We start from the raw sequence: 27,176 nt of genomic DNA on the forward strand, positions 1-27,176 counted from the left end.
AACAAGATCATTGAGTGTCCTGTGTGTGTGTGTGTGTGTGTGTGTGTGTGTGTGTGTGTCATCTCTGTATTAACAGTAAGCAGGTGATAGAGGACCATCGTAGGGCCCTGATCAAAATGGAGGTGGACTTCTCCCAGGACATCAGGACAAAGGTAACACTCTGTAGCAACCTAACCTAACCTAGCCTCCTTATCTCCTTCAGCCTACCTGCAGTAGTGTCCTAACCTAGCCTCCTTATCTCCTTCAGCCTACCTGCAGTCGCGTCCTAACCTAGTCTCCTTATCTCCTTCAACATACCTAGCATTCCTACATAGCATTCTATTCTTTAAACCTTCCATGAGAATGTAGTAACACGTTAGACGCTTCTGGGACTGTTTTCCTTGTCCTTTCACATTAGTGGTGATGTAAAAAAGGAGGCTAGAAAAGTAGGCTTCTGAAAGGGATTGGGATGTGGCCCAAACCATTGTCATTATACAGGGAGGGGCCGGGCGATCCAGCTCTGAGGAGGTTGGGATGGTGCTGTAAAGTCTGTCTCACACTGCAGCACATATACACACACACGCACGCACACACACGCACAGGCTCTCACACACCCAAAGAAATGTGTTTTTTATTAGGTTTCTGTGTGGGGTCTCTTTTCCTCTGAAGCCTTGCACGGCAGAAGTAAATGGGAAGGGTGTCCTTCAGTTCTCAGAGACACACACACACACAGGGTTGCACGCACACACACACACACACACACACACAGGGTTGCACGCACACACACACACAAGCAATCTAGTTCCTCTGGTTTCCTGACCCTCAAACAGACTCAAACCCATGGCGAAGGAAGTGGTCTCACTGTCACACACGCACACACACACGCCACACCCCTGCTCCTCTCCGAGACACTAACCCAAGTAAAGGGAAGCGGTTTATCTGTCTGTTGTTGACGCAAATACACTCACTCACACATATACACACACACATACACATTATAATTTAGAAACAAACCACAAGTGCTATGTGCTCAACTCATGTACACACGTTTTCACACGCCAGCCATATACACACAAACACACAACACACACACACACCCCTACTGCCCTCACACGCAGTGTGTGATCTCTCCCTGCCTGTTGGGAAACAAGGTGGCCTTGGCCAAGCCTGACTAAAAATACACGACACGCCATCAGTTCCACCATTGTTTTTCCTAACAGGCCCAGTGTTTAATGTCTCCAGCAGTACAATACAGGACTGACTGCCAGCTTGGCTCGCCCAAAACACACCAGTACCCAATGTTGTGTTGTGTAAGCACTGGAACATATTTGTATGAGGGAGTCAGGTGGCTGAGCGGTAAGAGAATCGGGTTAGTAATCCGAAGGTTGCCAGTTCGATTCCCGGTCATGCCAACTGACGTTGTGTCCTTGGGCAAGGCACTTCACCCTACTTGCCTCGGGGGAATGTCCCTGTACTTACTGTAAGTCGCTCTGGATAAGAGCGTCTGCTAAATGACTAAATGTAAATGTAAATGTAGTAATCCGAAGGTTGCCAGTTCGATTGCCAACTGACGTTGTGTCCTTGGGCAAGACATTCCCCCTACTTGCCTCGGGGGAATGTCCCTGTACTTACTGTAAGTCGCTCTGGATAAAAACGTCTGCTAAATGACTAAATGTAAATGTATGTGAGAGGGTGTGTGTGTATGCATGTAAGCATGTGTTTGAACCACATGTATGTGTGTGTGGTGTGCAGAGATGGCAAAAGTAAAGACATCTTTAAACATCATACTCATGTTTAAAAATACTCTGGTAAAAAGTACTGACTACACTTTTTCACTCAAATTAAAGTAAAGAAGTGTGGGCTCTGACATATACTTAAGTAAAAAGTATCCATCACTACTACCTGTTGGACCTCACATCATATGAATACATGAAGACAAAAAGACACTATAGACACGCAGCGCAGGAATCCTTTTTGACGCCAACAATTTCAAATATGTCCTTCATATATGGCCATGGGTGAGGAGAGGAGAATAGAGAAGCCTAAAACAGAGTAGATTAAACACACCAGAGTAGAGTACAATAGAGTACAGTCTAGTATAGTCCTCATCAAGTAGTCATGAATGATTTTTGAAAACATGCAACAAAAAAACTTTCACAACTCTTTCCAAACCTTTTAAAAAATATATTTTTTCAACCCTTCACAACTTTTTTAGAAATTTTTTATTTAGATTTTTTTTGGAAAAAATAAATGTGAAAAAATAATTTTCACACACACTGAAAGGAAAGGAGAGGAGAACAGATAAGCCTAAAACTGAGTAGAGTAAAGCAGAGCAGAGTACAATAGAGTACAGAATCTACTTGAGTACAGTAAGTAAGTATTTGTACTTGGTTACTTGTAAAAAATGTAAATATGCTTATATCGGGAGTCAGGTGGCTGAGCGGTGAGGGAATCGGGCTAGTAATCCGAAGGTTGCCAGTTCGATTCCCGGTCATGCCAACTGACGTTGTGTCCTTGGGCAAGGCACTTCACCCTACTTGCCTCGGGGGAATGTCCCTGTACTTAATGTAAGTCGCTCTGGATAAGAGCGCCTGCTAAATGACTAAATGTAAATGTACTTCCCATAGCTGGACGCAGCGCTTGAGGAGACAGCTACCCAGAATGCCGTGCATCTGAGGGAGCGGGAGGCGGAGCTTCGGATGGAGGCGGAGCTTGAGCTGGTGATTGATAAGGAGAAGAACCAGTTACTGATGCAGCAGTACCGGAAACAGAACCAACAGCTGCAGAGAAAGGTACACACACACAAAGACAGACACACACGTCGAGGTACGTATCAACATGGTGAGTATCTTGTTTTGTCTTTCTTTCTCTCTATCCAACCCAAACACCCCTTCCAATTAAATTCACCACCACTCTGTCCATCTGCATCACTTGATTTTCTGTCTGTCTGCCCTCCCTGTGTCTGCCTGCCCTCCCTGTGTCTGTCTGCCCTCCCTGTGTCTGCCTGCCCTCCCTGTGTTTGCTTGCCCTCCCTGTGTCTGTCTGCCCTCCCTGTGTCTGCCTGCCCTCCCTGTGTCTGCCTGCCCTCCCTGTGTCTGCCTGCCCTCCCTGTGTCTGCCTGCCCTCCCTGTGTCTGCCTGCCCTCCCTGTGTCTGCCCTCCCTGTGTCTGTCTGCCCTCCCTGTGTCTGTCTGCCCTCCCTGTGTCTGCCTGCCCTCCCTGTGTCTGTCTGCCCTCCCTGTGTCTGCCTGTCCTCCCTGTGTCTGTCCTCCCTGTGTCTGCCCTCCCTGTGTCTGTCTGCCCTCCCTGTGTCTGCCCTCCCTGTGTCTGCCTGCCCTCCCTGTGTCTGCCTGTCCTCCCTGTGTCTGTCCTCCCTGTGTCTGCCTGCCCTCCCTGTGTCTGCCCTCCCTGTGTCTGCCTGCCCTCCCTGTGTCTGCCTGTCCTCCCTGTGTCTGTCCTCCCTGTGTCTGCCTGCCCTCCCTGTGTCTGCCTGCCCTCCCTGTGTCTGCCTGCCCTCCCTGTGTCTGTCTGCCCTCCCTGTGTCTGTCCTCCCTGTGTCTGCCTGCCCTCCCTGTGTCTGTCTGCCCTCCCTGTGTCTGTCCTCCCTGTGTCTGCCTGCCCTCCCTGTGTCTGTCTGCCCTCCCTGTGTCTGCCCTCCCTGTGTCTGTCTGCCCTCCCTGTGTCTGCCCTCCCTGTGTCTGTCTGCCCTCCCTGTGTCTGCCCTCCCTGTGTCTGTCTGCCCTCCCTGTGTCTGCCTGCCCTCCCTGTGTCTGCCCTCCCTGTGTCTGCCCTCCCTGTGTCTGCCCTCCCTGTGTCTGCCTGCCCTCCCTGTGTCTGTCTGCCCTCCCTGTGTCTGCCTGCCCTCCCTGTATCTGCCTGCCCTCCCTGTGTCTGCCTGCCCTCCCTGTGTCTGTACTCCCTGTGTGTGCCTGCCCTCCCTGTGTCTGCCTGCCCTCCCTGTGTCTGCCCTCCCTGTGTCTGCCCTCCCTGTGTCTGCCTGCCCTCCCTGTGTCTGTCCTCCCTGTGTCTGCCTGCCCTCCCTGTGTCTGCCTGTCCTCCCTGTGTCTGCCCTCCCTGTGTCTGCCTGCCCTCCCTGTGTCTGTCTGCCCTCCCTGTGTCTGTCTGCCCTCCCTGTGTCTGTCTGCCCTCCCTGTGTCTGTCTGCCCTCCCTGTGTCTGCCTGCCCTCCCTGTGCCTGCCTGCCCTCCCTGTGTCTGCCCTCCCTGTGTCTGCCTGCCCTCCCTGTGTCTGCCCTCCCTGTGTCTGCCCTCCCTGTGTCTGCCCTCCCTGTGTCTGCCCTCCCTGTGTCTGCCTGCCCTCCCTGTGCCTGCCTGCCCTCCCTGTGTCTGTCCTCCCTGTGTGTGCCTGCCCTCCCTGTGTCTGCCTGCCCTCCCTGTGTCTGCCCTCCCTGTGTCTGCCCTCCCTGTGTCTGCCTGCCCTCCCTGTGTCTGTCCTCCCTGTGTCTGCCTGCCCTCCCTGTGTCTGCCTGTCCTCCCTGTGTCTGCCCTCCCTGTGTCTGCCTGCCCTCCCTGTGTCTGTCTGCCCTCCCTGTGTCTGTCTGCCCTCCCTGTGTCTGTCTGCCCTCCCTGTGTCTGCCTGCCCTCCCTGTGCCTGCCTGCCCTCCCTGTGTCTGCCCTCCCTGTGTCTGCCCTCCCTGTGTCTGCCCTCCCTGTGTCTGCCTGCCCTCCCTGTGCCTGCCTGCCCTCCCTGTGTCTGCCCTCCCTGTGTCTGCCTGCCCTCCCTGTGTCTGCCCTCCCTGTGTCTGCCTGCCCTCCCTGTGTCTGCCTGCCCTCCCTCTGTCTGCCCTCCCTGTGTCTGCCTGCCCTCCCTGTGCCTGCCTGCCCTCCCTGTGTCTGCCTGCCCTCCCTGTGTCTGCCTGCCCTCCCTGTGTCTGCCTGCCCTCCCTGTGTCTGCCTGCCCTCCCTGTGTCTGCCCTCCCTGTGTCTGCCCTCCCTGTGTCTGTCTGCCCTCCCTGTGTCTGCCCTCCCTGTGTCTGCCCTCCCTGTGTCTGCCCTCCCTGTGTCTGCCTGCCCTCCCTGTGTCTGCCTGCCCTCCCTGTGTCTGCCCTCCCTGTGTCTGCCTGCCCTCCCTGTGTCTGCCTGCCCTCCCTGTGTCTGCCTGCCCTCCAGGAATTTCAGGCCACGACTCTCTCTTTGTTCCTGGGTGTAATAGCTGCCTGATCTGTGTGTGTACAAAGGTCCCATGGCCCTGTGTGTGTGTGTGTGTGTGTGTGTGTGTGTGTGTGTGTGTGTGTGTGTGTGCGTGCGTGTGTGTGTGTGTGGTAGTCACTGGTAGAAGGGAGATGGAGGGTGGCGGCTTCACTGATCCAGAAGTGATGCTGAGGGCTTCTGCCTCCGTGGGCCCTAGGCTGGGATAGGGTACACCACACACACACACACACACACACACACACACACACAGAGATTCAGACAAACGAGAGTTCTGTAGATCAGTGTAGAAAGGAGGGCAAGACAATGAGACAAAAGAATCTGCAACAACATATAAAATCAGACTTTATTTCGAGTGCCTGCAAATAAAATAAACCCAGTTACATGTAGATAATGTTTTAGTTGTTTCAGATTCTGAAATGCGTTTTTAAATATGACAGCATGTGCAGCAAGCTGCAGACCATTGGCTTCCCCTGGGATGTCCTGTCTGATCTAACGGTCTGAGTGTGTGTGTGTGTGTGTGTGATCCCCAGTTGGAACAGTTGGAGGAGGAGTCTCAGCGCCTAGGCAACGCCGCCTCTCGTCTGGGGGAGGAGCTACACCAGGAGAGGCGGGCCCGGGGGGAGGAGCTACGTCAGGCCCTGCAGTACTCCCAGCAGCAGGCAGCGCTAGAGAGGAGCCAGTCCAGAGCTCAACTGCTGCTACTGAGGGAGAGGAACTCTGAACTACTGGAGGAGGTGAGAGGTGAGGAGAGAGGGAAAGGGAGAGAAGAGAGGTGGGGAAAGAATGACAGGAAAGAGATGAGAGACGGGACGAGAACAAAGGAGAGAAGAGTAGGGGAGAGAGAGAGAGAGAGAGAGAGAGAGAGAGAGAGAGAGAGAGAGAGAGAGAGAGAGAGAGAGAGAGAGAGAGAGAGAGAGAGAGAGAGAGGCTGGTTTGGGAGAGAGGAGTAGGAGGGAGTGAGGGGTGTGTCGGGAGGAATGAGGTTGTGTGAGAGAGACAGGGAGAGGAGATAAACAGAGCCACTGTGTGTGTGTGTGTGTGTGTGTGAGGGTGTGTGAGTGAGCGTGTGTATGTTGACACGCAGGCTCATGTCCCGGGGGGGGGCAGTCTGAGGCTGCAGTCACGGCACTCCTCAGCTGTCTGTTTCTGGCATGGACACGCACGCACGCACACACACACATGCACACACACACATGCACACACACACATGCGCGCACATACACACACACACAAACAGACCTACTTTGACCTCAACCTCCTCTCCTCACAACCCAACTGTCTAAGCCACCTAGGAACACGCAAGCACACACACACTCACACACTCACAATCTCCCCTCCCTTTCTCTCCCCTCTCTCGCTCCTTTCTCTCCTTCCCTCCCTCCGTACCTGCCCGGTTTTTGCTCTCTCTCTGCACTCCTCGCCCGCTCCCTCCACCCCTCCACCCCTCCCTCCCTCTACCCCCCTGTGGAGCTCCTGGGGGGGGGTCTGGCCAGTCAGGTTGATCCACAGGGTCACGGTGTCCTCCTGCCAGTCACAGGTGACAGACTCCTTTATGTCAGACAGCCTCGTCTCTCTGGTCTGGTCTCTCTGGTCTGGTCTCTCTGGTCTGGTCTCTCCGGGGTCCTTGTCAGCTATGTCAAACGGCCCAATGGTCTTTTTTGTGCCGTGTCTTTCATAGGAGCTTTACAGAACATTAGAGTCCATTTAGATCTGAATGTAAGATCAAATCAATACCTTTTGAGGGGGCGGCCCGGCCTGCAGACTCTGTAATAGCGACCTTCACCCTTTCTCTCACTCTTTCTCCGTTTCTTTGTCTGTCTCTCTCTCGCCGCTTTCACTCAGAGCCACTCTCCTGGCACCCCGAATAGATGTATTGATTCTGTGTGTGCACTCGTGGGCGTGTGTGAGAGTGATAATGAGCTCTTTGATCACATGACCTTGGGATTTTTCATGACCCCTCTGTTGCTAAGATACCATTGAAATATCAAAGCGACTTTGTAAGAACAACTGCCTTAGATTGGTGTTGCTCTTGCAGCTACGTACACACACGCACACACCCACACTCACACGTACACACTCACACACACTCACACGCTCACACAAACGCTGACACACACATGTTGCAACTGACTTACATAGTAACTTGGAAGCTCAAACCCAAAAATGATTTCATGTAAACACAACATTTGGTCTATGGTGAAATGTATGACAAAAGAGTGTGTGTGTGTGTGTGTGCGCCATGCTTCCCAGTGTGAGGGTGATTTTCCTCAGTTTGCTAATCTGATCCTCCTTGTGTGAAACATGGGCTGATGTGGAAACACACAGCGCTGCACAACTTCCTCAACTAGCCCCTTACAGACACCAGACAGCGCTTGTCCAACTGTCCCCTTACAGCCACCAGACAGCGCTTGTCCAACTGTCCCCTTACAGCCACCAGACAGCGTTTGTCCAACTGTCCCCTTACAGCCACCAGACAGCGCTTGTCCAACTGTCCCCTTACAGACACCAGACAGCGCTTGTCCAACTAGCCCCTTACAGCCACCAGACAGCGCTTGTCCAACTGTCCCCTTACAGCCACCAGACAGCGTTTGTCCAACTAGTCCCTTACAGCCAGCAGACAGCGCTTGTCCAACTAGCCCCTTACAGACACCAGACAGCGTTTGTCCAACTAGCCCCTTACAGCCACCAGACAGCGTTTGTCCAACTAGTCCCTTACAGCCAGCAGACAGCGCTTGTCCAACTAGCCCCTTACATACACCAGACAGCGCTTGTCCAACTAGTCCCTTACAGCCAGCAGACAGCGCTTGTCCAACTAGCCCCTTACAGACACCAGACAGCGCTTGTCCAAATAGCCTCTTACAGCCACCAGACAGCGCTTGTGTCCAAATCTCTATCCTCTTTTCACATGTTCTTATCTCTAACCACTCTCTCTAACTATCTTTCTTTTCTCCTCTCTGCTGTCTCTCTGTCCCACCCCCACACATCTTGTTTTTGTCTCTGTTCTTAATTCTCTCTCTCCATTTCTCCCTCTCTCTTTCCATCTCTCTCCTGCTCTCCCGCTCTCTCGGCTCCGTATCTCTCTCTCTCTCTCTCTCTCCCTCTCTCTCTCAATGTGCTCTTTTGCTCTGCTGAACACGGAGCAGGCTAGACAGGTATTAAAAGGTCACCCTGTCTTGGGGAAATAGCTTAAAACTCGACCTTTCACCTCTCACCAACGGTCATGGCCGCAAGGCGTAGGAAAAGTGCATGTTAGTGTGTGTGTGAGAGAGAGAGTGGGCCACCTCTCTCCACCGTCAACACATATGTCTGTTTGTTCATTTGTGTGTGAATGTGTGTGTGTACATTGTGTGTGTGTGTGTGTACATGTGTGTGATGGCAGTGTGATGTGGTTTTAAGTGCAGTGATTAAAACCAGGGGCGAGATGCGTGTGATTTCCATGTAATACCCTGTAAGCCTGACTCTGACTGGCAGCCCCGGATGATGTGTGTGTCTGCTGCCAGGACAGCAACTGGATCTCCCTGACACACACACCACACACACACACACACACGCCACACACACCCCACACACACCCCACACACACCCCACACACACCCCACACACACCACACACACGCCACACACACACCCCACACACACCCCACACACACCCCACACACACCCCACACACACGCCACACACACCCCACACACACGCCACACACACACCACACACACCCCACACACACGCCACACACACACCACACACACACCACACACACCCCACACACACACCACACACACACCACACACACACCACACACACCCCACACACACGCCACACACACGCCACACACACGCCACACACACCCCACACACACGCCACACACACCCCACACACACACAACACACACACCACACACACACCACACACATCCCACACACACGCCACACACACGCCACACACACGCCACACACACCCCACACACACGCCACACACACCCCACACACACACAACACACACACCACACACACACCACACACATCCCACACACCCCACACACACGCCACACACACGCCACACACACCCCACACACACACAACACACACACCACACACACACCACACACACACCACACACACCCCACACACACGCCACACACACGCCACACACACGCCACACACACACAACACACACACAACACACACACCAACCACAAGGCTTACATACTCATACAGTTGTTCATCATCTGGGGTCTAAGCATGACCAGATATGGGCACACACAAAGACACAGACAGACAGACAGACAGACACCCTGTCGTAGTGTACAGACTGTGGTCAGTCTATGGTCATTGCATGCAGTTCCCTGTGTCTCCTGTAGGGAGAGCCCCTCACACAAGGCCCTAGTCAGAGCAAATGTGTGGATGGCTAGTGTACAGATGATCCCGCCAGACAGTAATGAAGACAGTCTGGCCCATCTCTGCTCTGCACGACACACACACACAACACACCACAGTCCCTGATACCCTTAGTCTGTCAACTGTAATGGTGTGTGTGTGTTTATGTAAAAGGGAGGCAGCTTTTCACCCTGGAGTGTGTTAAATTAGGCCCTGTTTCTCTCTCACACACACCCCAGAGTTGATCTTCAGTGGTATGGAACAGACCGACCTGGAAAGAGAGCCCATGGCACTGATTACACACACACAAACACCCACACACATGCGTGCTGAAAGCATTGCAGTCGCAAAGCACACTGACTCAACCCTCGACTTGTGTGTATAAACAACGCATTTGCACTTTCACACACAAAGCTGCCTCTCTCCCTCCCTCTCTGTCTTTCTCTCAACCTCTCTCTCCCTCCCTCTCTGTCTTTCTCTCAACCTCTCTCTCCCTCCCTCTCTGTCTTTCTCTCAACCTCTCTCCCATTCAAATGTATCTTTCTCTCTGTCCGTTTGTCCTGGTCTATCAGCCAGACCACTTACATTCCCCCATTTTCCAATTATTTCTGGTTTATCATCTCTGCCTCTCTCTCTCTTTGTGTCTCCTCCTCTGGGCCTTTGTGACCATCCTGCTGCGGTCCTGTTCCTCTGTCTGTGACCGCGGTCTCCCTGACTGCGCCCGGATCTACGCAACCGCAAGGCTCTGTCTGACCACAGAGCCTGTTGTTAGCCACATTCTGCAGGTCATGTCTCTGTAACCGTGACCCCGAAGCGGATCCTCTCGCATGGACCTCCACGACCACACAACTCCAGCTCTGTCCAATCACGGCGGAGGAAAACTTGTTTTGTTTTTTGTTTTTTATAGTGATTAATGTCATCATGTTTCACACCCTCTCTAGGTGGCGTTCCTGCAGGAGACAGTGAGAAGGGAGTGTGAGGAGAGAGGGGAGCTCACCGCTACTCTTACCCAGGCTAAGGCGCAGCTCCTGGGGCTGCGAGCCCCCATCGCCCCCCTGGGACTTTCCAACCCCTCGCTCTCCCAGGACACACCCCCCCACCTGCACATGGACCCCTCTCTCCCCCGTCTCCCACTCGCCCGCTCCCCACAGGCTCCCCCAAACACTCTTAGACCCTCCCCCCCTCTCACGACCCGGGTTGGGCGAGACAGGGGGGGATGGGGGAGGGAGGGCAGAGGAGGGGGGAGGAGTGTGGCATCCTGGCATGGCAGTGGGGGGAGAGAGGAGGAGAGGGGGGCAAGTAGAGGGGGAGGGGGGATGCTGCCCAGACTAAGTGCTGGTGCTGTGAACGAGGTCAAGGAAAAGGTCAAGCTAGTGATGGGGAGGAAGTAGGCTCACACACACACACACACACACACAGTCACACACACACAGACACACACACACAGTCACACACACACACAGACACACACAGACACACACAGTCACACACACACAGACACACACACAGACACAGACACACACACACACAGTCACACACACACACAGACACACACACACAGACACACACAGACACACACAGACACACAGGAGCCAGAATCTGCACGCACAGCGGCAGGTGGACAAAGAAGTGCTACAGGACATGCGGCACAATGCTGTTTACAAACAAAACACACAGACACATCCAGGCAACGCTGCTCACACACGATGTCCCTCCCTAGACACAGCCTTCCTCCTGAACGCTCACGTTTTCTCACACACAAACAACCTCACTTCACTTAGCTGTCACGCACCTGCTTCCTCACACACCGTTTCTAACACACCCTTGCTGACACACACACTCCGTCAGAGGAGAGGGGAGGGAGGGAGAGGGGGGGGGTCACGACAGCACATCCCCTGCCACCCGTGGAGACATACCAAGCCAAGAACTCTTTCACACGTATACACACACACAAACACACACACACACGCAAACACACACACTGAGCTTTCTCTTTTGATCTTGTGTTATTGACATCATTCACTCCATGCAAGGTCTTTCCATCTCCCTCCCTCCCTCCTCTCCGTTTGGGATAAGTTGGCACGGTCGGAGAAAGGGAAGAGTGTGCGTGGCATGGAACTCATTTCCGTGGTTACTGGCACACATGGAAAGCTTTTTGTCTGACCCCTCCCCCCCTTCTCTCTCTCTATACATCTCTCTGTCTCACATACACACAAGGACACTCACTATGTGCTTATGGTTTGCTGCCATTTATTTGTTTACAACCACAACGATGGACACCCATGAATGCTAGTGTCCATTTCCAGTCTCTCAACTATGATGAACAATTCTGAGGATGACAAGGCGTTTTCCGAGCTGTTTTGATCGATTAAAGATTCAATGAAAATCTTTTGATCGTTATTTTGACTATTAATTCGACCACACTGGCATCATCAAACGCAGAGGTGTTGTGGCTTGGAGCGTTACCACATTACATTTACATTTAGTCATTTAGCAGACGCTCTTATCCAGAGCGACTTACAGTAAGTACAGGGACATTCTCCCCGAGGCAAGTAGGGTGAAGTGCCTTGCCCAAGGACACAACGTCATTTTGCATGACAATCGAACTGTCAACCTTCAGATTACTAGCCCGCTTCCCTCACCGCTCAGCCACCTGACGCCCCACGTCGACAGGATTTTGCGTAGGTGTGCTATTTCTGTCCCACGATATTTGTATTGTCTCCTCTGACATTTTTCTGCCCTGTCACAAATGCATGCACTTGGCATACATCTGTGGAATATCCACCCTGCCTCCCTACTTGTTACACATCCATTGACATGTAGGCCCAAGGGCAAGATTCTAATTGTGTACATCTGTGTGTGTGTGTGTGTGGTATGGCGAGCTCACACTCCTTCCAGATGCACTCTCGACCTTTGACCTCTCCTTTCATCCTCTCAACAGCCTCCTGTCTGACTTCCTGATACCGTGACCTCCACTTCCTCCTCCTCGGGCTTTGAAGGTTGCTGGTCTTTCAACACCAGCCAGAAAGTCATAAACACAGAACCTGACCTCTCTTTTAAATGCCTCTTTCACCGTACGCTCTCTCCTTCAAATCTCTTTCTCACCCACTCTATCCCTTAAATGTTTCCCTTTAGTTGTACCCTTCTAATAAGCCCCTGTGTGTGTGTGTGATGACAGTCTCAGTCCAGGTGATGGAGAGTGCCGCAGTGTAAATGGCCACCAGTGTTTCCACCCAAACGGACCATCGTAAATCCCTAAACACATCTATTAACATGGCTATTATGAAGTGTGACCTATTATGTTAGTGTATTTTCTGAATGTTCCCTCACCCTAGTGCACAGGCAGGTATCCACTAGGAGAGATCACATCATGTACAGAATAATTACCACAGAATAACAGGCATGCACCCGTGCCTTCTGGGAATCTGTGTGACACAGAACGTACACACGGGAATGTGTGTGTATAAGTAACCCCTTGTTCGTCATAGGGAGTCTTTATGGCCGCAACGGAATTCTTCCGTCCCGTGAGACCGCCCACACCCGTAATTAGTGTTGTCCCGGAAACCAAAGAAAGAATGCTCAGTATTCTCGTATCCGTGGTGACGGCGTACGTGTGTGGGCAAAAGGTGTTGGTGTAGATGCAGGTTAGTGACACGGACAATGACGCCTCAGTTTAGCAGCTCAATGCCGTGCGTCTATAAAATGGTGCTTATGTATATGCACGCACCACCCCCTTAACCAATGCGTATACCCACCCATCCCTACAGCTACTTTGACTTTAGTAAGTGTTTGATGCTTGTAATTGTATGTATAATGTTGCACTTATGCTATGGGGCTGTTTATTTCTTGTAATGTCTTAATTGGTAAATGAGTCAAATGTAGCCTAGGTTACCTTAGTAGAGCTTACCAAAAACACACAGCTGTGCAACGTCCGGTTGTTGCACGTTCAATCCAAGGTCACTGTACTCACGGTTGCCACAACACAATCATCAACGTTTTCCAGCCCACGTGCTAGCAGGTTGGATGAGGATAGTTCAGGAACAGTCTTCCAACAGTGGAACTATACCTCACCCCTGTGGGTGTAGTGGGGTACTGCAAGGTTCTAACATCCGAATCAGGATTGATGAACTTTACAGTAAATGGAAAAAAGAAATGTGAAGGCTACTGGTTTCTCTGGGATATTTTTTTACTGAGAAGTTATATGAAAGTCGGACAACAATAAGTTAGCTATGCCTACAGCCTACGGATCTACCCATATACATTTTAAAGTACATTTAAAAGAATATGTTATTTCAGTTGGTTATTTTGGATATGAACAGACTGTACATACGGGCTGAGGAAATGCGCTATACCTTATCTGTAGCCTACCTGGTACAGTGTACCACCTTAGACAGTTCGCCTGGTATTTTAATTGTTGTCGACGTGACCTATAATAGTCACTGGTCTGTTACCAGCGGATTGATTTACGTCCGGAGAAAAATCTCAGGTTTCCCGTAAACAGCGTTGTTGGAACTTCCGTTCTGCCACACCTCGAGACCAAAGCCTTCGTGTTGTTTGTGTTGAAACTTTGTGAAAAAAAACTTACGTGGGAACATACTGTACACATCAATAGCAATATTCAGACAAGACCAATCAAATTATGACAAAATGCTATTTTAAATAGACTTTTGGTACTTTTCATTTATTTTGTAGGAATGTATTTAGACATTAGAAATGATATGCACGTTATAATTGTTGAAATGTTTTATTCAAACGCCTGCTGTAGAGCTATTTCTTCATACGCAGTCAATCTGAGGAGCTGCGAATGTGCACCAGTAGTTATTCGTCAGTGCGCTGACGTCAATCTCCCTCGGTGGTTCACCGTTCGTTAAGGTTTTCCCGGCCGCGCTGTAGTGTTTGTGTGCATTCAGGGCGAACATGGCCGCAGGTCCTCTCTCCGCTGTTTCCAACACGTCTACGAATAACGATGGAATTCTTATCGGCGACAGAGTGTATTCTGAAGTTTACCTTACTATCGACAATTCACTTATACCAGAGGAAAGGCTTTCGCCGACCCCGTCAATGTCCGATGGACTCGACCTGCACATCGAGACCGACCTTCGAATCCTGGGATGCGAGCTGATTCAGTCGGCTGGTATTCTTCTCCGTCTTCCCCAGGTAAACACGTAGAATGAACATAAATGTCAAATATTTGCACTATATAATGTCAGACGCTGAGCCGAGAGCCTGAGCTACCTGTGCTGTATAATTAGCTAACGTTATTACTAGCTAGCAGTCACGCTGAATGTACGCAGAACAAGGCCTAATCGCTAGGCCTCATGTAGCTATACTAGTGCTAACGAGAAGCGAATTGACGGTTATGGGTAGCTAGCTGGCGTGTTTGTTCGCATACGGACCTAAATGTATCTCAAAGGTGCATTTTTTTGCTAGCTAACTTGATCAGTGGATGACAGTTTTCTATTATTATTCGACCATTTAATTACATGGGTCTGAAACCCATTTTATTTGCTATCCAGCAGATAGCCTTGTTGCTAGCTTGTAGCTAAACAAAATGGCGGATGTCTATTGTGTAATACTTGCGATATTACGTTAAGTGTAAGGTTCATTTGTGTATTCCTCTTTTTACTTACAGGTGGCTATGGCTACCGGGCAAGTTCTCTTTCATCGGTTTTTCTACTCCAAGTCGTTCGTAAAACACAGCTTCGAGGTATGTACTCTCAATGCAACTGTCACTTGTAGTTTGAATTAGCTAGTGCTATCCAGCTGATTCATACTGGGCTTGTCGTAACAAAAACGTTTACTGCGGCCGCCATGTTGAGGTTTACTGTAACTAACTAGGTACAATGACGTATGCCGTATGTATTGCATGTCACATAATCCCACTTAGTATGTGTAGAAGTTTAACGGACTAAACGTCTACCGCATGTTGTTTGTGTTGTATCACAGTCACAACTGCTTTAAATATTTCCACATCCTTTTATTGTGTTTTGACAGATTGTTGCCATGGCCTGTGTCAATTTGGCCTCCAAGATTGAAGAAGCCCCAAGACGAATCAGAGACGTTATCAATGTGTTTCACCACCTGCGACAAATCAGAGGCAAAAGGTAAATGTCAACATTGAAAATTATCACAAAATAATGTGATCTTTGTATTTTAATGATTCAAGTCTTTGTTGGACAATCTTCATGTTGTTAAATTTATTCCATCTAGTGTCACATTAGTAAATTGGTTACATTTCCTTGTTTAGTAATTGACCTGTTTGATGTTGATATGATCTTGATGTGAAAGTGCCCTTCTGTTGAACCATGTACTCTAAACCATTTCAAAACTTTTCAGTTTCCTCTACACTGATCAATGGTAGTTGCCATGTATTCACTGCTATCTACATAATCAAGTAGATATGAGTGAAGTCGAAACATTAACAACCTAAACATTTTTGGCCTAAATTTAACAATACAATACAAGTCCAGGCACACCAGTGTTTTGCTAGTGTGCCTGTGGTCTACAGACCAGAGCCTAGACCTAGAAGACAACTGTTCACTTCCAACTGGGAAACTGTGGTATTAACTTGGGTTCTCTTTTCCCTTGCAACCAACTAACAGCGACCAGCTACATTTACCAAACCCTGGGTGATGTGGAATGGTACGTAGAGATGAAGCAGTCGGCATGACAACCATGAGGTGTCGCTCCCCCCCCACCCCCCTCCCTCCTGTTGGAGTCGCCCGTGGTCTTGAGTCACCGCGGGGCCCTGGGATCGGGGATGACAGGTTGGCCGCAGGTCCTAGGCCCCTCAGGGCTCCCTGGGGACTCCTGAGTCTCAGTATAAGCCTTGGGTGCACCCTGGGTAATGTAGTCTTGACTACTATATGCACAAATCAATATTCAGGACCTCCTCATTCACCGAATTTCATTCATGGCTTTCACAGAAATATCAGCACTCCTCGTCTGCTCTTGGTGACATGTCTGTAGGTTTCTGTGTTTTAAGATTATTGGAATTGTTAGCATCGGAACACTTCATATATTTTAAATAGGATAAACTGTCTTTGGTTGGGGACATATGCTTAAAGTTTAAGGCCACCAGTGGAAAATGGTTAAGTTTGGATTACTTAAAATAGCAAGGGAATTGCCAGTAAATATCTTAAGGCTATCAGAGTTTTGAAGTTCCTTGTTTTGAAATGGTCATTAATGACTTTAAAGCGTACATTAGACAACATCTTCGTCTTGTTTGAGCTGTCTTTTGAAGTCATACAATGGTCATTATTTTGAGAAAATTCAAAGTTCATTAGTTAGTCTGTTTTAGTTAGTCTATTTCATTTTCGATCTGCTTTTGAAAATATATATATTATATAGATATATATTTAAGTTATTCATTATTTGGCATCTTTAGTTGCTCTTAAGAATTTGTTTAAGTAGTGTTTGGAACTTAAAAAACATCAGAAATGTATGGTGTTCACCAGCCATTAGTCTATTTAAGTTCTTGTGATATGACTTCAGATGCATTAGCACCCTGTCCAACAAAATAATGAGCTTTATTCACCATGGGACTTAACACAAACATCTAGTTATGGCCTATTGGTCAGTTTCAAGAAGGCACAGCGCTATTTGAAGCACAACATGAGGTATAAATGACCTTGGAGGAGAGTGAAACACTACCAACAGCAATGTTCTGGCTAGTGTGACTCAGACAGGAAGCAGCTGTACTGTTTGTGTTCTAGAACATTCTAGTGTGTTCTGGAGGAGTAAGACATACTACACCATATAACACAGGGCAGCTTTTGTGCATGAATCTGTTTTTTAAGCAGTTTGACCTTATTGCCTTAACTGTTGCCTACATAGATATTTCTGGACACGTCAGAGTGCACAATTTTCTGATTTCCTTTCTGAATTCTGAATGTAGGAGGTGTAGGTGTATATTAGTTACCGTTATTGACTGTGATGCAACAACTGAAAGATGTGCTTTCATTTTTGTTGAGGTGTGTAGTGTGTTGATATTCTTGTGAAACCTGTGAAACGTGGTGATTGAGGCTGACCTGGTCCAGTGACACCCAAAGCTCCCACTGACACGTCAGAAGTCAACCCCCCCCCCCCCTCCTCCTCCCCCCCCCAGACACCATTCAAACCTGCTGGACCCGGTGCTTTAGTTGGTTGGAAGGAACAGGAATCATCAGAAGGGCACTTTCCTTGTTTCCTCGTATGTTATTTTAAGTGGGGGGAGAAACATCCAATTTTGTTTGTTATTTTAATTCTTTTGCGAACTAGGAGTGCAAGTTCATTGATTCTTGATCAGAACTACATAAATACCAAAAACCAAGTGATCAAAGCTGAACGGCGGATCCTGAAGGAGCTGGGCTTCTGCGTGCACGTTAAACATCCTCACAAGGTGAGTGTCCTGTTCCTCACCTCGCTCCTCCTCCACCCTCACCTCGCTCCTCCTCCACCCTCACCTCGCTCCTCCTCCACCCTCACCTCGCTCCTCTTCCACCCTCACCTCGCTCCTCCTCCACCCTCACCTCGCTCCTCCTCCACCCTCACCTCGCTCCTCCTCCACCCTCACCTCGCTCCTCCTCCACCCTCACCTCGCTCCTCTTCCACCCTCACCTCGCTCCTCCTCCACCCTCACCTCGCTCCCTCACTGCACCCTCACCTCGCTCCCTCACTGCACCCTCACCTCGCTCCCTCACTGCACCCTCACCTCGCTCCTCCTCTACCCTCACCTCGCTCCTCCTCTACCCTCACCTCGCTCCTCCTCCACCCTCACCTCGCTCCTCCTCCACCCTCACCTCGCTCCTCCTCCACCCTCACCTCGCTCCTCTTCCACCCTCACCTCGCTCCTCCACCCTCACCTCGCTCCTCCTCCACCCTCACCTCGCTCCCTCACTGCACCCTCACCTCGCTCCCTCACTGCACCCTCACCTCGCTCCCTCACTGCACCCTCACCTCGCTCCCTCACTGCACCCTCACCTCGCTCCTCCTCCACCCTCACCTCGCTCCTCCTCCACCCTCACCTCGCTCCTCCTCCACCCTCACCTCGCTCCTCCTCCACCCGTACACCATCTCATCAGCGCACAGCACTGTTCTAAACACAGATTCATTAGTCACCAGGACATCCATGTGTAGCATTACCAACAGCAAGTGTGAAACTGTCGCTTAGCGACACAGACAGGAAGCAGCCGTGCTGCTCGTGTTCTAGAACGTTCTTATCCCCCCCCCCCCGGCTCAGTCTAGATCAGTGTGTCCTCGCCCCGTCTGACAGGTTTTCCATAACGTGTCACTGTGTCGTTACAGATCATCGTCATGTACCTTCAAGTCCTGGAATGTGAGAAGAACCAAACGTTGGTCCAGACCGCCTGGTAAGCTCCTACTACTGCAGCACTAACCCCCATCACCCCACCTCATGTCCCCAATACCCCCCACCCCACCCTTTGTAATCCTTCACCTAACTCTCTGATGGATCAGTTTGTTTCTTCCAACTTTTGCGCCTCAGTCCTAACATGACTTTTCAAAATAAAGGTCTTTGGTTCTTCTGGTGCCTGGGGGAACTCAGTTTAACTTTGTCCTTTCTCTCTACTCTTTGATTAAAGGGTAGTCCATGCTGGTAAGTCTCATAAAGAACCTCTGAACTCTGCCTCCTCCAACCACATGACCTCAGGAAGCTCCCCCCCATTGGTTGGCTGCCCTTCTCCAGACAGCCAATCCCAGTGAGAGCTCTGTGGCGAGATCACTGAAGGGGGCGGGCCTTTCCAACTGCCAACATCATCATGTTTTCTCTTGGGGGTGTCAAAAGGATTTGTATTTTTTGTTTTTGTTGGTTTGCTTCCAAGGTTACCAGTTTAAAGACTTTTTTTCTGGTAGTTTAGATTTTAATACAACTGCATTCTACTTCGTATTTTTTTTTTTTTTAGTTAAGTTTACCTGAAGTTTGAAGTGAAGTACATACATATATGTATTTTAGATGTAACCGTTTTTCTGGGTATGTGTAATGCAGTAGTTGTAAGTGACCTGTTGACCTGTATCCTGTCCCCTCTGCCGTGGTCTCCAGACGAGCGTTCCAGGATCATCCCCCTCAGGACCTGTCTCTCCAGTCACCCTGCAGCCTATCTGTATCCACTGCCCTGTGTCTGTAGAGCCAGCTCAGGGCCCAGGTGCTCCCTCCCCAGCCTGGGGGAGACCCCTGGGTGTGCTGCCTCGGACGCTTTCGTAGAGCCGGAAGGTTCCAGATTTTTTTTTTTTGTCTTTTAGAGATCGTCGGGGCACACACACTGGGGTCTTCTGACACGCAGGGAGCGGACGTGGAATAAGATTGACAAGTGGAGTCAGTGTCTAGGGTTATTTGTTGTCTGCCTTGTTATGTTTGACTCGGGATAAGTTGGCGTTTTTGGGGGGGAAATGGGGGGGGGGGGGGGGGGTGCGCACCGGAAGCTGTTACCACCTCATCTGCCTGTGTCCCTCTGCGACATGTATGTTCCTGCTGGGGCATAGATGCTTACAACAATCGCTGTGGCAGTCGACACTCACAGCCTCGCGTGTATCTCCCATCTAGTCGTCATAGTGCTGGCTGCTACCCGATCACACTTAGTGTGAAAACCAACTGAGCGGAGCTTTTACTCTCAGTAGTTTAGTATTTCATTCCATAGCACCAGTCTGAGCTGTCCACTCCTGCACGTCCCCTCTGCCCCAGACATGGAATGACTGTCCAACCATCCAGTCACAGCATTTACCCCTACCCACTTAACCCCCCCCTCCCCAGTATGTCTGCATGTGCAGTTGTAGGCATGTGACATTATCTACATGTTCGGTGTGTAAATTATGGGTGTGGAGTTCAGTGTGTAAACTGGGTGGAGCAGGCCTGGATGTAGTCCACGGTATGGTAAGATGTGTCTGTGGTACAGCCCCCCGACACAGGGCCCAGTCCACTGGAAGTGCTTCTCATCTGTTGTGCATGGACGACCCCCACCCTCCATGGAGGCACCAGAGAGAGAGAGAGAAGGACAAAGTTAACCTAGAGAGTCTCCGTTCCTGTTTCTGTGTTATGGTTCTACTGCAGTGTTGCTCCCCTCAAGCTTGCGCTCACCAGCCCGGCCTTGGACACAGCTGTGGCTTGCAGCAGGCTTTTGCTCCAGCCCAGCTCCACCATCCCTCCCACACACCCAGCCTGAGAGCCAGGCTGTATAGGGTGGGCGTAAGGGCAGGTTGGTCAAGGCCTGGAACTGTCAGAAAAGCCTGCCTCAAGTCTAGGGCTCTTCCCTTTGGTCCTGGGCGGGCTTGGTGACCACAGCTGTGGATCAGGGCTGGGCTGTGATGTTGTGGGGGTTGGTGGACAGAGGGGTGAGTGTGGGGGCGAAGGTGCCATGTTTTCTGTATGTGTCTCCTGTGTATCGTAGGAACTACATGAACGACAGCCTGAGGACCAACGTGTTTGTGAGGTTCCAAGCTGAGACCATCGCCTGTGCCTGCATCTTCCTCGCTGCCAGAGCCCTGCTGGTAGGTGGTGTAGCTCTCCACCTCTCGCCCCTTCACCTCTCTCACTGTTTGTAGATACAAGTGGAGATCAAACTAGTATTTTATCTTGCTATCCTCTCTAGATGCCCCTGCCCTCCAGACCTCCCTGGTATCTGCTGTTCGGAGCCACTGACGAGGAGATCAAGGAGATCTGCCTAACCACCCTCAAACTCTACACCAGGAAGAAGGTAAAACACACACACACACTGTCCGCACTAAGCCACATGTTCCACCACACTGTTTCCTTCCTTTGTGGGGTCCATGAATGCAAGAGCATCTTCCCTGTCTCCTCAGCCTAACTACGATCATCTGGAGAAGGAGGTGGAGAGGAGGAAGATGTTCCTGCAGGAGGCCAAGCTGAAGGCCAAGGGGCTGAACCCTGACGGGACCCCCGCGCTGTCTGCCCTGGGGGGCTTCTCCCCCGGCTCCAAACCTTGTGAGGGCAACCTTTTATTCTTCATTCAACCTTCATTTAACAAGGAAAACCTGTTGAGACATAATCCCTTTCTCAAGGAGAGCTGGCCATGAATGGCAGTAGAGAGATATTCAAAAGTTACATTGACCACATGTATGACAGTATGTATCAGTACGCACCTACTTCCTGTTATAACCATTGCCTTCCTCGTTCAGTAGATTGGACTGCAGCTTGGTCTACTAACAGAGGATGACGTGTGTGCGCGTTTGTGTTCTCCCAGGTTCTCCTAATGTCGTGAAGTCAGAGGAGAAGTCCCCAAACCCCCAGAACCTGAAACCTGTCAAGAAGGAGCCGGACAACCGAGCGCAGGGCTCCAAGAGCCCACACAACGGGTGAGACACACACACACACACACTACTGCACACACACACACACACTACTGCACACACACACACACTACTGCACACACACCACTGTACAGTTACTTCATTCTCCTCTGAGTGTAACGTCTCTTCTCTGCCCCCCGTCTCTCTCAGGATGAGGAAGGAGGCCAGGATTGGCAGGAACAGCAGGAGTGGGAGTGGCTCCCGGTCCAGAACACGCTCTCACTCGCGTTCCCGCTCTCCCCGCAGACAGTAAGACACCTTTCCTGCATCTTTAACCTGGGGGTTATTGGGAGTTGATGTAGTTGGGTGTAGGCCTGTCTGACCCCCGCCTCTCTCCTGTCTCCCCTTCCTCCCCTCGTAGTTACAACAGCAGACGCAGTCGCTCGGGCACCTACAGCTCCCGCTCTCGCTCCCGTTCCCACAGCCGCAGCCCGTCGCCGCGGCGACACCCGCCCTCGCCGCTGCTACCCCACCTCAAGCCGAAGCCCAGTCACCACGGCAACAGCGAACCCAAGCCGCCGGGTCGCGGCAGCAACAGTGGCGGGGCCCACAAGAGGAAGCGCTCGCGGTCTCGCTCGCGGTCGCGCTCGCCCTTCAAGGGAGAGAGGGAACGGGAGAGGGAGAGGGAGCGCAGCTCGTCGGACCTCTCCTCTTCCAAGAAACACAAGCACGAGAGGGGCGGAGGCCACCACCACCACCGCGGGGGCGAGCGGAGGGACAGGTCCCGGTCGTACGAGCGGGAGAGAGAGAGGGAGCGCGCTCACAAGAGCAAGCACCACGGCAGCAGCGGCCACTCAGGGCACGGACGGCACCGACGCTGAGACGGCACCACCGCTGAGACGGCCTGGAGAGAGGAGGCCTGGAGAGAGGAGGCTGGGCCCTGACGATGACTCCTCCTGGGGCTTCTCTGACCAGGGGGACGACGCGGCCCAGAGGAGCTCAGCTCTGCGGCCTCCTGGACGGTGTCCCGTCCTGGTCTGCAGCAGCCTCCTTCATTCAGCTTTGATTTCTGCCTCTTCCTCCTCCGCAAACACCTCCCTCCCAACCCCTTTTTTCCCCCCAACCTTTTTTTAGTTTCAATGTAAAGTTATGGACTATGGAAATGACATTTACAGTGTAAAGATGGTGTAAACTGCTGACGTATTGTGAACGCTTTGATTTATAAAAGCCCTACTCAGTGGAAGAAGGAATGAGTATGTATGTACAACAATAAAAGGATCATTCAGGAACGACATCATGACTTTTTGCACAAAATAGACTATGGCAGACAGCTTACATGGGTTGTGTTTGTTAGATCTATGATTTGGACAAGTGTGCGTTCTTCTAAAGCCGTATTCTGTACAGACACAAAGATTAACTGGGGTCTCCGAACGAGAGAGACCATATTTTTTTACAGCTGTATGCAGACTCTTGATTTCCAAACCTTTTAGGATCGTGGTGAATTTGTTACACTGGTTTTTAGTCTGCACGTGTTCATGTCAGATTTTTACTCAATAAAAAAAATTAAAAAAAGACCTAGACTGCAGTGTCACAGGGTTCTGTCTAAGAAGCTGGATGAACGAAGGTTCTTATCAAGTCATACCATGCAGAAGGTGAGTCAGGCTTCTCTGTGTGAACGTAAATGCAAAAAGAAGAATGATGTCTTGATTTTATGATCTGGAATGCATGCCTCAGGCCAACACAAGACCCCTCTTCTAGAACATTTTAAGGTGCAGCGGCGGGACGTGTATCACTGTACTTCATACCGCTCAGTGGGGATTTCATAAACAATTTATTCCACACATGACAACCCGGTCTGGTTGCGTGCATTACCACAGTCTACCACTAGATAGCAGCGGTAGGCTGTACAGATGCTCATGTCTACTCACTGTCAACTCATTGACAATCTCTTCTGTGCTGTGAATTATATTCATAAGCAACACTCACACAACAATTTATATTGTAAATCGACATTGTAATCCTTGCAAGTGTGCGCCAGCCGCCAGACCGTTATGTAAACCTGACTGTAGAGGTAAAGGGTCAACAACAATACAGATCCTTCATCGCTAATTATCCTGGCAGGACTACGCTGTCTACAGTGATTCTAACCAAAAAAAATGCATTCAATGTCATTCAATGGATTTTGTGTGAAAGCAAGGAAAAAGGTTTCCAAAGTTTAGTCCACAGACTTGTGTTAAATGTATGCTAAGAGTTTTGTAATCTCAGTACGAACAAATGTGCTAAACCAATTGTAAATTGTTCTTGTTGCTTGCCACTGTTTTGCTAATCTATTTTCGATAGGTCCCCGATTTCGGTATTATATTGTTTGCACAATTAGTCATTTAGCAGACACTCTTATCCAGAGCGACTTACAGTAAGTACAGGGACATTACCCCGAGGCAAGTAGAGTGCAGTGCCTTGCCCAAGGACACAACATAATTTGTCACGGCCGGAAATCGAACCTGCAACCTTATGATTAATAGCCCGATTCCCTAACGGCTCAGCCATCTGACCCCCCTCGTTTGCAGTCTCAGTCAAGGGCAGAGATCAAGAATTCAAGCGACAAACAACTACCACATGTATATAACTTTATTTTCTGACCAAAGCCTGGGGGTGCTAATGATAAAATCCTTAACAATCCTTCAGTATTGACACAATTATAGGTGTTCATCAGAACTACAAAGTATTGTATTCCTTAAAGTACAGATACAGTTTCAAGAACAACCTGCATGAGCCTCAACAGCTCTTGTAATTAAAACAATAACAAACCAACCAATCTTACTCAACAAATGGGTCAAACACACAGACACTCTAAAGGGATGCAGAGATAAAGAGGTCAAACAGAAATTAATATTGAGCACCTTGATGGGTTTCTTATGAAATTACAAATGTGTGCTTCAAAACTGAAAGGTGTCAGCCAGTGTTTACCAAGATTCTACCCAGTCTGACACAGCTTCCCCTCCATTGTTACAGGGGTACAGTATCTTCCCTGTGTCTGGTCATGTTGGACTGTAGATCTGGTGTTACTACATGTGCTGTCCCAGTAGGTGCAGGCCAGTAGTTCTTCCAGCTGTGGGCCATACAGAAGTTCTCTCAGGTGGTGACTGCTGGGACAGCTTGGCCCCAGACATCACTGCTTTGGGGGTTTTCTACTGTGGACACGCATGTGACTCTTCAGATGGCTACTTGTTTTACCTGAATAGTCACAGAGGTCACAGCTGTAGGGCTTCTCTCCAGTGTGGATCCTGCAGTGAATTCTGAAATGGTGAGCATGGCTAAAGGTTTTACCACAGATGTCACAGCTGTAGGGCTTCTCCCCAGTGTGGATCCTGCTGTGACGTCTGAAATGGTCTGCCTGGCTAAAGGTTTTACCACAGAGGTCACAGCTGTAGGGCTTCTCTCCAGTATGGATTCTGCTGTGAACTGTGAAACTGCTAGCATGGCTAAAGGTTTTACCACAGAGGTCACAGCTGTAGGGCTTCTCTCCAGTGTGGATTCTGCGGTGAATTGTGAAACTGTTGGCATGGGTAAAGGTTTTATCACAGAGGTCACAGCTGTAGGGCTTCTCTCCAGTGTGGATTCTGCGATGATCTGTGTAATGGCCAGCCTGGCGAAAAGTTTTACCACAGAGGTCACAGCTGTAGGGCTTCTCTCCTGTGTGGGTCCTGCTATGACCTCTCAAACTCCTATCACTGCTAAAGGTTTTACCACAGAGGTCACAGCTGTAGGGCTTCTCTCCAGTGTGGATCCTGCAGTGAGCTGTGAAATGGGCAGCCTGGCGAAATTTTTTACCACAGAGGTCACAGCTGTAGGGCTTCTCTCCTGTGTGGGTCCTGCGGTGAACTCTGAAATGGCCAGCCTGGCTAAAGGTTTTACCACAGAGGTCACAGCTGTAGGGCTTCTCTCCAGTGTGGATTCTGCGGTGATTTGTGTAATTGCTAGCCACTCTAAAGGTTTTACCACAGAGGTCACAGCTGTAGGGCTTCTCTCGAGTGTGGATCCTGCAGTGATATCTGAAACTGCTAGCCTGGTTAAAGGTTTTACCACAGAGGTCACAGCTGTAGGGCTTCTCTCCAGTATGGATCCTGCAGTGAGCTGTGAAATGGCCAGCCTGGCGAAAAGTTTTACCACAGAGGTCACAGCTGTAGGGCTTCTCTCCAGTGTGGATCTTCATGTGCCTCTTGAGGTTACCGGATGAGGAAAGGCTCTTCCCACATGTATCACAGTGATGTGTCTCCATAACTCAGCTCTCTCTTTGTTCTCTGTCTGGTCTCTCTGGATCCTGTATCTAGTCTCTGGAAGCTTGTTTCTCTCTGGTTGATCCTCTCTCTGGTTACTGCTGTTTCTGTTTGAGTCTCTAGTCTCTCTGGTTGAGTCTCTGTAGTCTCTCTGGAGCCTTCTGGTGACACCTCTGTCTAGTCTCCGCCCATGATCAAGTATGATTGGCCAGTAGGAGATCTGCAGCTTTCACCTATAAATTAAATCTTTTGTCTGTCATAATGGGCCACTTTGCATATGTATTGTTGATCATTTGGTGAGAGGTGTATGTTCATCAGGTTTAATTTTCACTGGAGAAACACTGTGACCAATACTTCTTTGGCATTCAACTCCTCTTTATAGTAATTTGTATTTCTTCCTCTCTCAGGTCATAAATACCTTAAGCCTCCCAGACTTCACGTCTCCAAATGCCCTCCCTCTTAACCAAACTAATCTGTATCAAGAATCTCACATAAAATCACCCTCTTGACTCAACTCTATTTCTGCCAACTGTAAACTACTATTAAACCCACATACATTGTACATATATCCTAAAATTCAATTACAGGGCTGAGGCAGATATTATAGGCAGAAAACTCTTTAAGACTTCTGACAAGACTGTTCTCACAAAGGCCTTTGTCTTCTCTACTCTACGATGCTAGACTGGTAACATTGACTGGTATAGCCGATCTAGATGGAGACACCATGGTGAATTGTATTCATTGTTTGATTTGCATCATTTCTTATCTTATTCAACTATAAAGAACCTGGTCTGGCATTTAACCTTGTATTGTTCTCCACCCAAATTACAACCTCAACCAATTTTAAAATAGACACATTATGGAATTATGGAATGGTCTGAGGTCTGATGATGTCCAGGGGGGGGGGGGGGGGGGGGGGGCAGAGTAACCTGGGGGGGGGGGGGGGGGGGCAGAGGTCTGATGATGTCCAGGGGGGGGGGGCAGAGTAACCTGGGGGGGGGGGCAGAGGTCTAATGATGTCCAGATGCAAAGGGATACATTCTCCACGATCTAATGAATCTTCTTATCTGGTGTTGACTCTCACTCTCTAGAGTAGTGAGGCCCATTGTAGTCTCTCCTTGTCCCATAGTGTGGCC

The 27,176-nt window shown here is 50.0% G+C and overlaps 3 protein-coding genes across 7 annotated transcripts; 2 read left to right on the top strand and 1 right to left on the bottom strand.

Annotated features, from left to right (window-relative positions):
- The first annotated feature begins 77 nt into the window (after positions 1 to 77).
- Positions 78 to 12,716, top strand: lekr1 (Leucine-, glutamate- and lysine-rich protein 1). Its single transcript, XM_067245688.1, has 5 exons — positions 78 to 152; positions 2,607 to 2,771; positions 5,679 to 5,882; positions 10,465 to 10,719; positions 12,702 to 12,716. The coding sequence occupies exons 1-5, from the start codon at positions 117 to 119 to the stop codon at positions 12,714 to 12,716; spliced, it is 675 nt and encodes a 224-aa protein (XP_067101789.1). The 5' UTR covers positions 78 to 116.
- Positions 12,717 to 14,234: 1,518 nt separating this feature from the next.
- ccnl1a (cyclin L1a) lies at positions 14,235 to 23,052 on the top strand. 5 transcript variants are annotated; one of them, XM_067247016.1, is made up of 11 exons: positions 14,384 to 14,680; positions 15,156 to 15,230; positions 15,518 to 15,627; positions 17,783 to 17,903; positions 18,809 to 18,873; positions 20,905 to 21,004; positions 21,106 to 21,210; positions 21,317 to 21,458; positions 21,718 to 21,829; positions 21,974 to 22,072; positions 22,185 to 23,052. In XM_067247016.1, the coding sequence occupies exons 1-11, from the start codon at positions 14,441 to 14,443 to the stop codon at positions 22,642 to 22,644; spliced, it is 1,629 nt and encodes a 542-aa protein (XP_067103117.1). In that variant the 5' UTR covers positions 14,384 to 14,440; the 3' UTR covers positions 22,645 to 23,052. The 5 variants fall into 5 exon arrangements, 4 of the variants coding, with proteins under 4 accessions (XP_067103119.1, XP_067103120.1, XP_067103117.1 ...); XM_067247017.1 differs by lacking the exons at positions 14,384 to 14,680; positions 15,156 to 15,230; positions 15,518 to 15,627 and adding an exon at positions 16,178 to 16,290; XR_010877840.1 differs by lacking the exons at positions 21,317 to 21,458; positions 21,718 to 21,829; positions 21,974 to 22,072; positions 22,185 to 23,052 and adding an exon at positions 19,105 to 19,118 and having other exon boundaries at positions 14,255 to 14,680; positions 21,106 to 21,146.
- A 1,525-nt stretch (positions 23,053 to 24,577) lies between these two features.
- Positions 24,578 to 26,064, bottom strand: LOC136952297 (zinc finger protein 235-like). The gene has a single exon (XM_067247020.1). It carries the CDS (start codon positions 26,040 to 26,042, stop codon positions 24,933 to 24,935), a length of 1,110 nt encoding a protein of 369 aa, XP_067103121.1. The 5' UTR covers positions 26,043 to 26,064; the 3' UTR covers positions 24,578 to 24,932.
- Positions 26,065 to 27,176: the final 1,112 nt, after the last annotated feature.

Source organism: Osmerus mordax, chromosome 11 (assembly GCF_038355195.1).
Source record: "Osmerus mordax isolate fOsmMor3 chromosome 11, fOsmMor3.pri, whole genome shotgun sequence".
In the NCBI taxonomy this organism is placed as follows: domain Eukaryota; kingdom Metazoa; phylum Chordata; class Actinopteri; order Osmeriformes; family Osmeridae; genus Osmerus; species Osmerus mordax.

Excerpts from the sequence above, each read along its gene's own strand:
- lekr1 (XM_067245688.1), top strand. The coding sequence starts at position 117 with ATGGAGGTGGACTTCTCCCAGGACATCAGGACAAAG. Across the intron at positions 2,772-5,678 it reads ACCAACAGCTGCAGAGAAAG|TTGGAACAGTTGGAGGAGGA; the intron begins GTACACACACAC and ends TGTGATCCCCAG. Across the intron at positions 5,883-10,464 it reads ACTCTGAACTACTGGAGGAG|GTGGCGTTCCTGCAGGAGAC; the intron begins GTGAGAGGTGAG and ends CACCCTCTCTAG.
- ccnl1a (XM_067247016.1), top strand. The coding sequence starts at position 14,441 with ATGGCCGCAGGTCCTCTCTCCGCTGTTTCCAACACGTCTACGAATAAC. Across the intron at positions 14,681-15,155 it reads TTCTTCTCCGTCTTCCCCAG|GTGGCTATGGCTACCGGGCA; the intron begins GTAAACACGTAG and ends TTTTACTTACAG. Across the intron at positions 21,830-21,973 it reads TCCAAGAGCCCACACAACGG|GATGAGGAAGGAGGCCAGGA; the intron begins GTGAGACACACA and ends CGTCTCTCTCAG.
- LOC136952297 (XM_067247020.1), bottom strand. The coding sequence starts at position 26,042 with ATGGAGACACATCACTGTGATACATGTGGGAAGAGCCTTTCCTCATCC.